The 14,917-nt window shown below is 40.9% G+C and overlaps 5 protein-coding genes across 5 annotated transcripts; all 5 read right to left on the bottom strand.

Annotated features, from left to right (window-relative positions):
- Nucleotides 1-970: 970 nt before the first annotated feature.
- On the bottom strand, nt 971-5,161 carry LOC311283384 (piggyBac transposable element-derived protein 4-like). Its single transcript, XM_084397749.1, has 3 exons — nt 4,896-5,161; nt 3,853-3,930; nt 971-3,650 (listed from the first exon to the last, which is right to left on the bottom strand). Exons 1-3 carry the CDS (start codon nt 5,051-5,053, stop codon nt 2,075-2,077), a joined length of 1,812 nt encoding a protein of 603 aa, XP_084253875.1. The 5' UTR covers nt 5,054-5,161; the 3' UTR covers nt 971-2,074.
- Nucleotides 5,162-7,016: 1,855 nt separating this feature from the next.
- Nucleotides 7,017-8,449, bottom strand: LOC311283399 (histone H4). Its single transcript, XM_084397765.1, has one exon. The coding sequence runs from the start codon at nt 8,433-8,435 to the stop codon at nt 8,124-8,126; it is 312 nt and encodes a 103-aa protein (XP_084253891.1). The 5' UTR covers nt 8,436-8,449; the 3' UTR covers nt 7,017-8,123.
- A 364-nt stretch (nt 8,450-8,813) lies between these two features.
- On the bottom strand, nt 8,814-9,965 carry LOC311283388 (histone H3.2-like). The gene has a single exon (XM_084397753.1). It carries the CDS (start codon nt 9,918-9,920, stop codon nt 9,510-9,512), a length of 411 nt encoding a protein of 136 aa, XP_084253879.1. The 5' UTR covers nt 9,921-9,965; the 3' UTR covers nt 8,814-9,509.
- A 497-nt stretch (nt 9,966-10,462) lies between these two features.
- LOC311283392 (histone H2A-like) lies at nt 10,463-11,372 on the bottom strand. The gene has a single exon (XM_084397757.1). It carries the CDS (start codon nt 11,131-11,133, stop codon nt 10,747-10,749), a length of 387 nt encoding a protein of 128 aa, XP_084253883.1. The 5' UTR covers nt 11,134-11,372; the 3' UTR covers nt 10,463-10,746.
- A 574-nt stretch (nt 11,373-11,946) lies between these two features.
- On the bottom strand, nt 11,947-13,400 carry LOC311283403 (histone H1-like). Its single transcript, XM_084397769.1, has one exon. The coding sequence runs from the start codon at nt 13,393-13,395 to the stop codon at nt 12,760-12,762; it is 636 nt and encodes a 211-aa protein (XP_084253895.1). The 5' UTR covers nt 13,396-13,400; the 3' UTR covers nt 11,947-12,759.
- Between the last annotated feature and the right edge of the window lie 1,517 nt (nt 13,401-14,917).

Here is a 14,917-nt window from a genome sequence, read left to right as displayed (position 1 = left end):
AAACTGCTCCGTCTCCAAAATGTGCGTACGCATGGGTCAGAGTTTGCGTGTAGGTGCGCATATTTTCACGTCAAGTTTTTCTTCATAAATCCCACCTTTTGCGCAGGAACTGGCGTACGCATGTTTTCAGCCCCGTTTTGTGCGTACGCAAGCTTTATAAATGAGGCCCCTGGGCATTATTAGTGGGGTAATTTATGGGATACAATCTTGGATCCATTAGCGCCTGCACTAAGCCATTCAGCTGATCTCTAAATAAGCTCTAACTTTAATAATGTTCGACTAAGGGAAAAAAGGCTTCTGGGGGGTGTTTGGCTCGAGGTCATGGTGCAAAGGACCCTAGGTTGATTTTATTCCGAACCATCCCTTTAAGAGACCATTTCTCAGTTAAAGCCTTACTTTCCATTTAGACTAAAGTGTAGCTTTCCTTGAGAGAAAGAACGTATTATCTTGATGTTTTGAGAGGACTCTCCTGTTTATAGTTAGAGCCTGGTCATTTCCAACCTTGAAAAAGCTGTGTGTCAGTGTGTTAATCTTCTTGGTTACAGGTTAAGGAACAACTGGCATTATTGGAGATTGACTGAGTTGTTGTTCAGGACATGTTGGCACATGCCTAACTTCAGGGTCCGAGTGTCAGCTGCCTAATTGATGGGACATATTCTTCAGTCTATCTGTATATGTGTGGAAAATTACTATGTTTATCAATTTCTTAGCCAATGAGAATCATTCAACCTGAAGCAAGGACGTAGCTTAGACCTTAATTGTTGAAGGGTATAATTGCTGTGATCTTTGTAACTGTAAACGTTCCTACAAACTCCTTGTGAGTTTTGAAGCTGGCTTCTGCTGATGAAACTGCAAACTATCTTCAGTAAAACTTTTCTTCAATGTATTATAATTCTGACTCCAGGTCTTCATTCATCATATCTGGTTCTGGGTCTTTGACAGTAAATCTCATTACAGCAGAATGTTTAGTGCTGTCACTTTATTAAATGTATCAAGGGAAAAAGTTTTGAAAAATAGTTTTGCACTGTAAACAAAAACCATAATACAATACATTAATTTATGTATAATTACAAATATGATCAAAACCAAGCATGTGGAAGACAAGACAATTCATTCTCAAATGAAATCTTGCATTACAGTATATTGTGATGTGTTATGTAAACATGATCCCCAGAACAGCGCCACCCTCAGGTAACTGTATGTACCGACAGAGCATAGTGGACGTGGCATTACTTTATGATTTCATAGGTTCTCAAAAAAGAAAAAAGAAAACAGAGGGCTAGAAAAATTTGTTCTCTAACTAAATTGTACATATTCTGAGGGTGGCGGTGTTCTGGGGATCATATTTCCATAATAACACATCAGAATATGCTCAATGACAGCAGCCACATCCGTTCTGCTCTTTCTGCGCCAAAGCTTGTTCTTGCTTAAACACCTTTCAAGAGTGTGTTTGCTCAGAGCTATTCCATGGCGTTAAGCGAATAAGGCAAGAATTACATCATTAGTAGTTCGAACTGCGTTCACAATTCATCCTTTATCGGTCGCGTCAGATCAATGAGCAGCCAGTCATAATTTTGACTTTTTAATATGATAATTTTGGCATGATATGTAAAAATTTCGACATGGGCTTCTATAAAATTCAGATTTCTTTTTTTTTTTCTTGCAATTGCGAGTTTATATCTCAATTCTGAAAAAAAAAGAAAAAAAAACGAGTTGTGAGATAAAAAGTCGCAATTTCCTTATTCATTTAAGTCTGTGGCAGGAACAAGCTTCAGTAGTATTCAGCCCAGATTGTATTACAATAATAATGCTGCTTTGATTTTCTTTTTTCATAAAAGCAGTGTGAAAGACAGTGCCAGTGGTCATAAATACTAATTCAGCACCTGAGGAAATATTGATCCCTTCCCTAATGGGTCTAGTAATATGAAGAAAAAAAAAAAAAAAAAAAGAAAAAAAAAAAAAGTTGAAATTTTATGTAGTTTATTTACAAAAATACTGTACAGTTTCCTCAAATGAAAATAAAATAGAGGGTGTGTAACTGAAGGCACATTGTTGTGCACCCAGGTTTGAACACTCAATTATTGTTGTGCCATTCCTGGAAACAGTTCCTGTTCAACTGAAGACACAAATGAACGTCACATGCCGGGCATTTCCATGGTGTTTGTTGCTTCTTGCCACGCACTGCTTTGCAATGCACACATATGCGGCGACCAACAGTGGCAATTCTTCTAACATTGGAGGTCAGCTCAGCTCCTGGAACCGGCACATGGTCATTACTGGTCTGTTCTGGATCTGCTTTCTCAGACACACCACAGAGCTCTGCAACAAGCTCTTCCATAAACGCCTTGTGCGTCATGTTGCCATGTAGCTCCTTGTGCAATATGAAAGCGTTGGTGGCAGCAACGTCCAAGAAGTGTAGAAAGACTTTTCTGTACCACTTCATGGTGTTGTGCTGTGCAGTGTAGTACTGCAACAGCTGGTTGGACGGGTCAACACTTGTCATGTGCTGGTTGTAAGCGCTCACAGGCGCAGGACATGGAAAAGACTTTGTCCTCCGTGTCTCTTGTGCTTTCACTTGTCGTTGCACACGGTCTCCTGTATAGGCAGCATGGATGGTGGAACAAACAGACACCTCTTGTTTGTCCATCCACTTCACACACACAAGAGGCCCATCCCGAATCCACCGGATGGATCCCCTGCTGGACTTTTTGGTCAATGGATTAGATGCGATCCGTGGGAAGTCCTTCCTATAGTCTCTGTAAGTCCCACAAGCCCCAAACTTCATAGCTAACAAGTCTGTTAAGAGCTTTGGACTTGTATAGAAATCGTCCATGTACACATGATACCCAGAGCCCAAAACTTTCTTGTCCAGAAGAGACATCACAGCATCATAAGAAAGCCCACGGCCTGTGGGAAAGATGTTCTTGCCCGTATACACAGAGAGGTCCACAGTATAGCCATTCGATGAGTCCGCCAGGACAAAAAACTTGAAGCCCAGCTTTGCTGGCTCGGCTTTCATGAATCTTCTCATTCCTGCATTTGCTCTGCATGCCACCAGTCTTTCCTTCACAGCTAAATTTCTTCTGGGATGATAAAAGGTTTTGCACGCAAGACGGATGGTGTCCATGAGGGGTCTGACCCTGAAGAGCTGGTCATGTTCAGCTGTTCCCCTCTTTTTGTCATTTTCCTGGTCTGCCTCTGGGTGACTAATGTGCAAATTCCATGAAATGGTGCGGTATCGGTCCCTAGACATGACTGTGGCGGGAAAGGGCACAGAGAAGAGACTGTCCTGCCGCCAGTAGTCAGCGATGGAGCTCATCTTCACGAAGGCCATGTAGAAAACGAGTCCAATGTAGCGGTACAGCTCGCCAACACCGACATCTGTCCAACTGTATTTGCGACCCTTTGCGAGTGCCCTGGCAGCCTGAGCATTTGTGTTGTGGCACAGATTTGACACGGCGCTCTCTGAGAAAAACAGTTTGAAAAGACTCATAGGAGAGTGCGAGTCAGCAAGACTCGACTGCGGCCCAGGTTCCCGAGCCGGCAGGAATCTCAGAGACTTTGGAGCCACATCGACATCAGTCTCTTCCCTCCATGACAGAGTCTTGGCTCTCTTTAAAACTGGAATCTGGTCACTGTCATTCTCACATCTGTGGGGGGAGAAAACAAAAGTGAGCATGTTGACAAAAGGATCACAACATTATCAATTACTAATACTGATATATTGGCCACTCATTAAAAAGCTATTTACACATTCATCCATGCACATATACTTTGCATAGATAAATTTTGATTACATGTACTGTGAAATAATACGTCACTTGTAAAATGAAGGGGTAAACGTGCACTTACACATTAAGATTCTCAACCGCGTTGAAAACTGAACGATGTTTGTGTCCTGTGTGAGGTCCACGTGAAGGAACCACATTCCTAAGAAAAGAAAAGGTACAAGCACAAATATTAGTAAACCATTAGCTTATGTTGTCCAAGGCGGCAAACCAGTGCACGCATAAGTGATAGACCCTCTTCACATTTCCGGGTTTCTCAGAAAAAAAAAATCATCCTAGTTGGGTAAAATTCTAATGTGGTGAATGAGAGACTATATTACATAGCCTATATATATTTTGTTTTAACTTGCTCAAATAACAATAGAAAAACTTCACAATAGCGTTCTCACAACTTTCAAAAAGAGTATATATATATATATATATATATATATATATATATATATATATATATATATATATATATATATATATATAGAGAGAGAGAGAGAGAGAGAGAGAGAGAGAGAGAGAGAGAGAGAGAGAGAGAGAGATTAATGACAGCAGTCGAGAAGAGAGAAAGATGCTAATCTCACTGTCACTCACACAGCCGCAGTATTAGAAACACCCTAATTTTTTTTTATTTGATGCAACGGTGATATATTTCCATGTATAGTTATAAATGTGCAAACATTTAAATAATAATAATAATAATAATAATAACAATAATAATAACTGCAGGATTTACGATGCTGATCACCATTAAAACTAGTCATCACAGTCTGTGAAAAGGGTCCATTGATAATTAATGGATATACAGTCGCGCGCTTTATGGCTGTCGATGGGGCATTGACACGCTTCTGTTATTCACATTCAAAACAATTACACCTCGGCAGATGTTGGAGAACACAGTTAAGCTCTGTTGCTAAATGTCTATCTCACTCTCAATCTCTCTCTCCACATTAGAGTATAACATGTACACTTGTTTCGTAAGACATTTAGATCTTCTAAAAGTCCACAGGACAACACATTTCAACCATAATATCACAAAATGGTAGATATCGTCTGGTCATATTGGTTTGAAACAGTTATATGCGACTCTAATAACTAAAATAAGAATAAACGGCTTACTCTTCAGAAGATGTGTCCAGTGCTGGCTCAAACTGATCCTCAAACTGCGAGCCTTCATCATCAACGTCTTCATCATCTTCTGACTCTGAGGAACAAGTCGATTCTTCCTCACTGTCTATGATCATCCGAAGAGCTTCCTCGTGTGCGTGACGTGCCATCTTCAGGAAAAGTCAATAAAGCCAAACAAAAGTTTGCCGCCAGTTTTATCCTGTTGATCGGGGGCGTTTCCCACATTCAGGTCATTACCATGTGAATGACGCGCTCTGCCGGTGGGCGTGGCCAGACCGGCGCTAAACATGAACAGGAAAACCCCCTTCAACTTTGTAATTTGGCTTAACTTTATTTCTGGATTGTAGATGTTTCTTCCCTCTTTCGTTGGCCGTCTTGGTGAGCACCTTCTTTGAGGACAGATTTAACTAGTTCGGGAATGTTAATCTTCAGCTCACGGTGGATCTTCTTCTTCTTCTTTTGATATTTGCAGCAGACTAGACGCTACAATGGCGTATTGCTGCCCTCCTCAGTTCATTTGAAGAATTAATAGATTTAACAGAGTCCAGTCCAGTGCAAAAAGTTGACAAATCTTGTTGTCTCATAGTCCTTAGTACAGAGTAATGATTTTAATAAACAACTAAACAACAGTTCTGAGTACATGAGATTTATTTCTGTACGATGATATAAACAGTCCATTAGAGCATGTTTCTACTTCTCCACATATGCATCTGCCATATGGATGTTTTCCAACCATTGCCAGCCCATAATTCAATGCACACCTCATTCCTAAACCTGTATTTATGGAATGATTCACTGTTGACTGAATAGAAAAATAATGTCTGTCTTCATTTCCCTTTTCCCATTCTGTTTGCCAGAATTTCATTAGTTCTTGCTGAATAATATATTTACAATCAACTCTTCCATACATTACTTAAAATTGTACTTCATTTCTATGTACAGCTTTTTTGCCATTTCATCAGCCTCTTCACTCCCCTGAATTCACAGAGGATCTGATTCTGCACTGGATATTTATTTGATGCTCATGGTAATTTCAAAAAGATGGATTGTCTTCCTCTGGTTGGCTATATATGGGTTGAAGGTGTTTCATTGGCTAGAAAGGCGGGCAGCACAGACGCATCTGCTCCATTGCCCCTTATAGCCTCAGATTCTTCTTCAGCTTTAATTAGTATAATACACGCAAAAGCAGATTTATTAATGGAGGTATATTTATTATTACACAGATTGAAAGAGGCTGGAATAGTGGTGTATTTTTGTTGGGTACCAGCACATGTTGGGGTATCTGGTAATCAAGTTGCTGATAAACTAGCAAAAAAAAAAAAAAAAAAAAAAAGAAACACTAGACAAGAGAGAGGTGGATGTTAAAGTACCTATGGAGAAAAAAGAGGCAAAACAATATTTTAAAGAAAAAGGTCATGCATAAGTGGCCAACTAGATGGGACAGTAGAAACACAGTGACACAGGGAAATGGTGTTATAGTATTACACAATTTGAAAGTGACGTGCTTTTTATATGTAATACATATAATATATTGTGATACATTATTTAATCACTTAGAATTAAGAAAGAGGATATTTTAGGAAAAGGCAGGACATACAGCTATACAGAGCACTAATTAAATTCATATAACATGAGTCTAAGGTCTAGAATATATTATGTGTGGATGGAATACTTTGAGCATTAATCCCAGGTTAAATTTCGGACTCATCAACCATGTTAATTTGTCATTCAGTGGTGATAATGCTCCTAAGGCGCTAACTGCATTTAAAACATGAAGAAGAAGCAGAACTCCCCCACAAGTTTCAGGATAATTATCCTTACTCTGTCGTTCACATTTTGGTAAAGGTGTGGCTTGTTTTTTCCCCACAAGGTTTCACCATCTTGCCTCATTTTAAAAGCAGCAACAGAATTCCTGGAGAAATGATACCCAATGACATATGAACTAAACAAGACCCTTGGACATCAACCTCAGTTTAGAGTCATAAAAAAGTGGTTTTATAAGTGACAGAAATGTACAGAAACGATGATTTTTATTTAGCAAAAAGTAACCAATGTTTTCATTGGTCAGATTTGGGCTGCTAAAGAGACTCATCCGCCAATTGAAAGCTTCTAAATTTGAATTCCTTTCCATTGCCGAACCGCCAGTAACTTGACTGCACCACGTCACGACGCACGCACCTCTTTGTCTGCCTTTCCCGCTCATGAGGTGTCATGACAGATCACAATCATGCCAGCGAAGTACTTTAAATGGACAATTGTAATTATGCAATTTTCTTACATAGTATTGTGCACATTAAACTACACAAATAAAGTCCCTCGGGATTCAGTTTGAGTCCCGGATTTTGGCAAGAACCCCTTTTATGTGTTAGAACCAGTTTGACCTAAGAGTAAAATGGAGCAGGATTCCTACTTTCCATTTCAAAATTCCGTTTTTCCAGACTCAATTTTCCAAACCTCTCTTGATTTTCATACCATAATTTAACACAAATGATTCATTCAGCATTATTCAGCATATAGTACAGTCACCTGTAAATACTTAGATTTTATTTTTTCTTCCATCGGTTTTCTCGAAGTGATAACATGTACGTGCTTGCATGATGAGGATAAACTTAAACACTTTATAACATATAACTGTTACCTATATACACCTCTGACACATCAGTTTGATACTGTAAATGTGGTTTGTTTCAGTCAACAAAAACAAAGTACAATCCGATTTAGATGAGATATGTTGCTGGTTTGAGTGACATTTAAGTACTAAATTATTTTTAACGAAGTTCAAAAGAGTCGCTTTTAGTGCAATGAAAAAATGCGCCATGAATTCAGTCGTTTTTGACAATCACTGAACGTGTGACACGAGTAAACCATAGGAGTAAACCCTGCTCGTTTAGGTTCTTCTTCTTGATTTTTACCGGCGGCTGGCAACCAAGTTAAATAGGTGCATTACCGCCACCTTCTGCTCCGGAGTGTGTTACAGAGATTCGTTTAGGTTCTTAGAAACTCTAAATTCTGTATTGTAGAAAACTAAACAGGAGCAATAGTCTGGAAACACAAGCTCCGTAATTACTAAAGTCAAATCTCCTTATACAAGTTCTGCCTCAAAGTGGTTGCTAATTAAGAGGTGACAGAATAAACAACTTAAAACATACTCCTTTTCAAAATGTGTGTGGCTCTTAAAAGAGCCGTTGGGTTTGAGTAGTTTCTCCTGGTTTCAGGTGTTTATCCGCCGAAGCCGTACAGGGTGCGTCCCTGTCTCTTCAGCGCGTACACAACATCCATGGCGGTGACGGTCTTTCTCTTGGCGTGCTCGGTGTAGGTGACGGCATCGCGGATCACGTTCTCCAGAAACACCTTCAACACTCCGCGGGTCTCCTCGTAGATCAGACCGGAGATGCGCTTGACGCCGCCGCGGCGAGCTAGACGACGAATGGCGGGTTTGGTGATTCCCTGGATGTTATCGCGCAACACTTTACGGTGACGCTTAGCGCCTCCTTTCCCGAGTCCTTTACCGCCTTTGCCTCTTCCAGACATGTTTCAATCACTCCAGTCAAACGATGACAAGAAATTTACGTTTAACGTTGCAAGGAGGCCTTTTAAATATTTACTTACAGGACCTGATAGAAACCAACACCGCGTCACAAGGCGCAAAACGCCCCTCCCCTCAATATAGTTCCAGCACAAAACAATGTGGTTTAACCCAAACCATAATCTAACGAGGCCTGTCCGAATTATTTCATGATTTATAAGATTTATTTCATTTGATGAAGAGGATGTTATAGTATCATCATATAATAGAGATACTGAATGGTAATGAAATGTGCTAATCTAGAAGTAGCCTACAGTATAGTACATTTTGTATTAGACCATTCGGATATATTTGCAGAATATAAAATGATTTCAGGCCTCAGTGGTTTATACTGTAATGTCTACCTTTAGCTGAACTTGCACCTGTATAAGAGTAATCTCTAAAGTTGGCATTGAACTTGCGCTAAAAGTTTCAAAACAGACCATGCCACTATTAGGGAGTAGCTGGAAGAAAAGAGTTGGAAAAAAACAACCACTGTACAGTCTTGTTTGGGAAAACTGTTTGAAGATGAAAAGCAGCTTTACCTGTAAATATGAAGATACATTTCTAGCTCCGTTGAAACTATCCGCAACAACATTGGAATCTGAGTGCGCAGTTTACATGTCAATCAATTGCACATGATAGTTTTGTTAATTTCAAAAATTGGTGTTTTATATATAATTTGTCATAAAGGCCATTGTGTGATTCGCACCCTGTACAACTGACATCACAGCATTCAAGTAAAAAAAAAAAAAAGAAAAGAAAAAAAAGGAATATAGGCCTATGCAAACATTAAAATACATAACCGCTTTTATTGCATAAAATCATTCACATTTCTTTATGTCTAAGTATTTTCTAATTAGGGTTATATTTAATTCTGTTAGGGTAACTGATGATTTAGAGAACGGTGACCCAGAGAGTATTAATGTAATGCATGAATGCAACTTTCTACTCATATTGAGTTAAACTAGAAATGATCTCATTCAGTGCAGCTTTGGTGGCTCTTAAAAGAGCCGTTGTGGGTTGACGCAGACGCGGGTTTAAGCGCGCTCTCCGCGGATGCGGCGGGCCAGCTGAATATCTTTGGGCATGATGGTGACCCTCTTGGCGTGGATGGCGCACAGATTGGTGTCCTCGAACAGACCGACCAAATAAGCCTCGCTGGACTCCTGCAGGGCCATGACAGCGGAGCTCTGGAAGCGCAGGTCCGTCTTGAAGTCCTGAGCGATTTCTCTCACCAGCCGCTGGAAGGGCAGTTTGCGGATCAGCAGCTCGGTGGACTTCTGATAGCGGCGAATCTCCCGCAGAGCCACGGTCCCGGGTCGGTAGCGGTGAGGCTTCTTGACGCCGCCAGTGGCCGGAGCGCTCTTACGGGCGGCTTTAGTAGCGAGCTGCTTCCTCGGGGCTTTACCACCGGTGGATTTACGAGCGGTCTGCTTGGTTCTTGCCATTGCTTCGGGTTTCTTCTCTCTGTCCTGCTTGCGCTGGAAGGAAATGCTGCTATACGTTATACATCCGCTTTTAAAGCATTGTACCGCCACGAGCTCATAGTGTCGCGAGGATGCAGACCTTGTGATTGGCTAATACGTGACGTCTGCGCATGAGTGCCAGCCAATGACTGCGCGTTTCCTCTTTTTCAAACAAGTGGAAGGTTTCCCGCTCGAGATGCTTTTGTTCTGTTGAATACTTCATATACATCAAAAAGTGTATATGTAACACCTCCCTGGTCTTTATACTCACAATTTTGTATTAAATTGTTCTGAAATACTCGCCTTAATTCCCAGTGATTATGCAGATCTCGGATTAGATCATCACATTACAGTCTGTATAAAAGCACTGCAGCGAGACACACTAGTTTCCATCCGCCCCGTAAAATAGGAGATCAAAGAACCAGAGTAATATTTACCAATTTATTTGACCATGAAGCCGATATGTATGTTGCTTTTTATTTTGAATAATTTATTAAAATATGCAATACACTATCAGAGCTTGCTAAAGCAACTATATTTTAATATAAAGGGAGATGGGTTGGGTAACAAACACATCAGGGGATCATCATGCTTACAACAAACACGCACACCTACGACTATAAGAGTACTGTAATCGTCAATGATCCAATCATACATTTTACTCTGGTTTGATGGGTCATTTTCTCTCTCAACCAAACGCCTTTATGCCGTTTATAAATATTAAAAAGGAAAAACACTCTCTTTCAGATAAAATGGGTGGCTCTTAAAAGAGCCGTTTGATCTACAGAAGACAAACTTGAGGACTCATTCATTTAGATTTGGAGGGTTTCTCGGTCTTCTTGGGCAGCAGCACGGCCTGGATGTTGGGCAGCACGCCGCCCTGAGCGATGGTCACTCGGCCCAGAAGTTTGTTGAGCTCCTCGTCGTTGCGCACCGCCAACTGCAGGTGACGGGGGATGATGCGGGTCTTCTTGTTGTCCCGAGCGGCGTTTCCAGCCAGCTCCAGGATCTCAGCGGTGAGGTACTCGAGCACCGCCGCCAGATAAACAGGAGCTCCGGCACCAACGCGCTCGCCGTAGTTTCCTTTGCGAAGAAGCCTGTGAACACGGCCGACGGGGAACTGCAGTCCCGCCCTAGAGGAGCGAGTCTTAGCCTTCGCTCTGGCTTTACCACCGGTTTTGCCTCTTCCACTCATTGTTTTTAAATCAGTTACAACAAACTGCGCAGTCAAAAGACAGTAACAGAATAAAATCCGTACGCCTCCACTCACTGGCTTTAAACGAGAGTGCCAGTCGCCGATTGGTTTAGAGTCTGTAAAGATTTAAACCAATCACTGAACTTCTCAGTTCAGTTTCAGTTTATTGTCCCCTAAGGGAAACGTGTCTTACAGCGAGGTAAACATACAAGTAGCACAACAGGTAAACACCACATGTATACGAATAAACAACACAAACTACTAATTAAAAACTCTGTAACTCTACTACTCATCTATGTCAAAGAATTGTGCAAATTTAGCAACCGAATTGCACTAGGTATAAAATAATTATTTGTCCTATACGCTGATTTCACGCAGCCGCCATTTTGAACTTGAAAGTGAGGCTCCGGTGGGAAGAACCCCGGAAGTACAGATAAACAACAATGCCTTGGACTACCAACCTGAAGCTGCTGCCGCGATTTACACTATTGGAAGATAATTTCTAATATAGGATATGTATATAGTTCATTCCTGCTTCGTTTTTTACTCTCTGAATTATATATAAAAAAATTATTTTATTTATAAATAAATTTCACTGTATATAGTCTAAAGTATGAAAGAAATGTATGTACAGTTTTAGAATTGACACAACATCATTAAACACAACAATACGCCATCGCATTCACGACTCTCCTATGATTAAAGGCGACACTTCCGGTTTTCTTCCCACCGGAGCCTCGCTTTCGATTTCAAAATAACGGCTGCGTGAAATCAGCGTATTGGACTTAAAACAAGGGACTCTGAATCTCCGGCCTGAGGGGAGGACCTCAAAAGAACAATGAAGGGGGTGATTTACACAGTCCAATATGGCATCTGCTTTCCTCATAACCTGCCTCTCATAAATATTTGTCAAGGAAACCTGTGGACAGCCTATTAACTTACCAGCCACCTTCACAATGTGGCTGAGGTTATTTTTCTCCCTCACCCCCCTTCTAGCGGGTATTATTGTGCACTGTTTTGCGCAAGTATTTGTGAGTGTGACTAATAAGACAGAAGAGTTATATGAAATTTAAATAAGTACAAAAATGGATATTGTACACTGTTCCTACCAAAAGCGCTGCACCTTTCACAGTCACACATTATATATTCTGTGTATATACTGTACATATATACGTATATATACACAGTATATTCTGTGCACACTGACCATCTGATACTGTACAATATTATGTTCCTATTGCAATATTGGAGTTTTATCACTGTCCATATTGTTGGATGCGGGGTTGTTTGTATTATCACAATTCCCCAGCATAGTGTTGTGTGTATATTCTGTCTGTACCGTGTTGTATAACATGCCATTTCTGAACAGTCTGAACCCGTTTTTTTTTTTTTTTTGCATATTTACAATACATTTCTTATATAATAGTTTGAGTTTTTTTTTTTTGTTTTTTTTTACTGGGTATTTAGAATGAATGAGTCCAAAAAGTTAAAAGTCACATCTCTATTGAAAATTCATTTCACATTTCTACCGCAATGCACAGAAATCTTCAATATAAATACGTTTTGCTCTAATTTAGAGTAAGTGGGTGGCTCTTAAAAGAGCCGTTGAGGCACAAACAGTGACCTTTACTTCTTTTTGGGCGCTGCCTTTTTAGGCTTGGTAGCTTTAGGTTTTGCCACCTTAGGTTTAGCAGTCTTTGCCTTTTTGGGACTCTTGGCTGCTTTTTTAGCGGCTGCTGGCTTCTTTGCCTTCTTGGGGCTCTTCGTCGCCTTCTTAGCGGCTGTGGCGGCGGGTTTCTTGGCCTTCTTGGGCGACTTCTTAGCGACGGGTTTCTTAGGCGATTTCTTGGCGGCGGGCTTCTTTGCCGCAGCGCTCTTGGGCTTCTTGGCAGCAGCGGGTTTCTTGACCGCGGTCTTCTTCACTTTAGTAGCCGCTTTCTTCTTGGTCTCAGCTTGCTGCTTGTTGAGCTTGAATGAGCCCGAGGCGCCGGTCCCTTTGACCTGCACCAGGGCGCCTTTGGTCACCAGGCTCTTGATGGCGATTTTGACGCGGGAGTTGTTCTTCTCCACATCGTAGCCGCCGGCAGCGAGCGCTTTCTTCAACGCGGCGAGGGACACGCCGCTCCTCTCCTTGGATGCGGATACAGCTTTGACGATGAGCTCGCCGACGCCTGGTCCTGCTTTCTTGGCTTTCGCAGCGGACTTCTTCTTGGGCGCTTTGGCCGGGGCGGCAACAGCGGGTGCGGGTGCGGTCTCTGCCATTTCTCTCTGATTGGATCTGCAGTCTTTCAAGTGCTGTCTCTGGTTTCTGCAATGACTGGCGCTCGCGCGGCGCTACGCTCTTAAATAACACATGAGAACCTTATAGACTCAACCTGCCCGCTCGGCATCTATGCGCGTCCACGAACCCCTCATGCGTGTGCTTTCTTCTCTTACATTTGAGGCAAAACTGCAACGGTAAAATAGTTTAGCACAGTCATAACAAAGTGAACACCAAGCAGATGTTCTGAGCTTTCATTTGAGACTAATATACGCGAAGAGGAAATGTTAATTTTGCCTTCATCAGATCAAATCCAAGGCGAGCATCAGGCACGGGGGAAAGCCGCGTGTAAGTTTGATAAATTGTTTAAGTGGAAAAGTTGATAAAAGCCTGAACGCGTTTTCTTTATGTTCAGCAAACAGTCTGAAGAGACTTTAATGAAATCAGCATCAGTGAGGGGCGTCAGGAGGCTTTCATACAGATGTTGTTTTGGGCAGCTTGAAGCACACGAACATCCGGAGACTCCGAGTCTCTCTGTGACTCTCATGTCTGGCCAGATGATCTGTCCATATAATAATAAAAAAATAACATTAATCACAATAATACATATATATGCCGGATCACACAAGTGTTAATGTTTTAACTTGTTAAACACGTTTCCATAAGCTGATGTGCATATGAGTCATTCCACCAAACCAGTATGATTTGAGTCCCTCTGACCTTTTTAAGTGTATTTTACCTATTGGGTCACCACAATCTATTTTAAAAGCTTTTTGTATCAATTGAAATGTCTCCTTTAATAAAGTTTAAAAATGATGATGTACATATTATCTTTACATTAGAAATTAGCTTGTTTTTTCAGTTGACACCACCTATTTTGTCCCTCATGGCCTTCTATGAAAGTCTACTTGGGATATGAATAATAAAATTAGAAAAAAAGTCCATACATTTTGCCATTCCCATGAAGATCCATTTGTGCTTTTTTGCTGGTAAAGTTTTTTTTGTTTTCAAGTAAATTCAAGATTATTCATTAAAATCACATGATTTAGTTCCGTCCCTCAGTAATCCCTCAACCCCGTTACACAAATCATTCTCCCCCATAAAAATAATGAACAGATCCTTATATGTGACATCAATAACAGGAAGTGACATCATATAAGTCTTCTGAACAACATTGTGTGTAGACACAGGCAAGTTACCACCTTCTCTTATAACTATAACTTATTTAGAATTGTGATATTGTGGTTGTCAGGCTCAACGACTCAACCCTGTTACATCAAATAAAGATAGAATTCTTTTACTTGTGAAAATGATCTTTGTTATTTCAACAATATACATGATTTCTTAATACCTTGCATGCCATGTGCTCTCCTGTTATTCACTACATGTAGAGCAGTGGCCATTTTCGAGCAAAAAATCACAACCCTGTCACACTCAACCCCGTTACTTTTTTTTGCTACGAAGCGCGCGAACACACAAACACATGCTCGCACACACACATACACACACACGCACGCACACACA

The sequence above is a fragment of the Rutilus rutilus genome, assembly GCF_951802725.1.
Source record: "Rutilus rutilus genome assembly, chromosome: 23".
Classification (NCBI taxonomy): domain Eukaryota; kingdom Metazoa; phylum Chordata; class Actinopteri; order Cypriniformes; family Leuciscidae; genus Rutilus; species Rutilus rutilus.
Note: the sequence above shows the minus strand (reverse complement) of the source record. Positions and strands in the feature narration are given on the sequence as shown.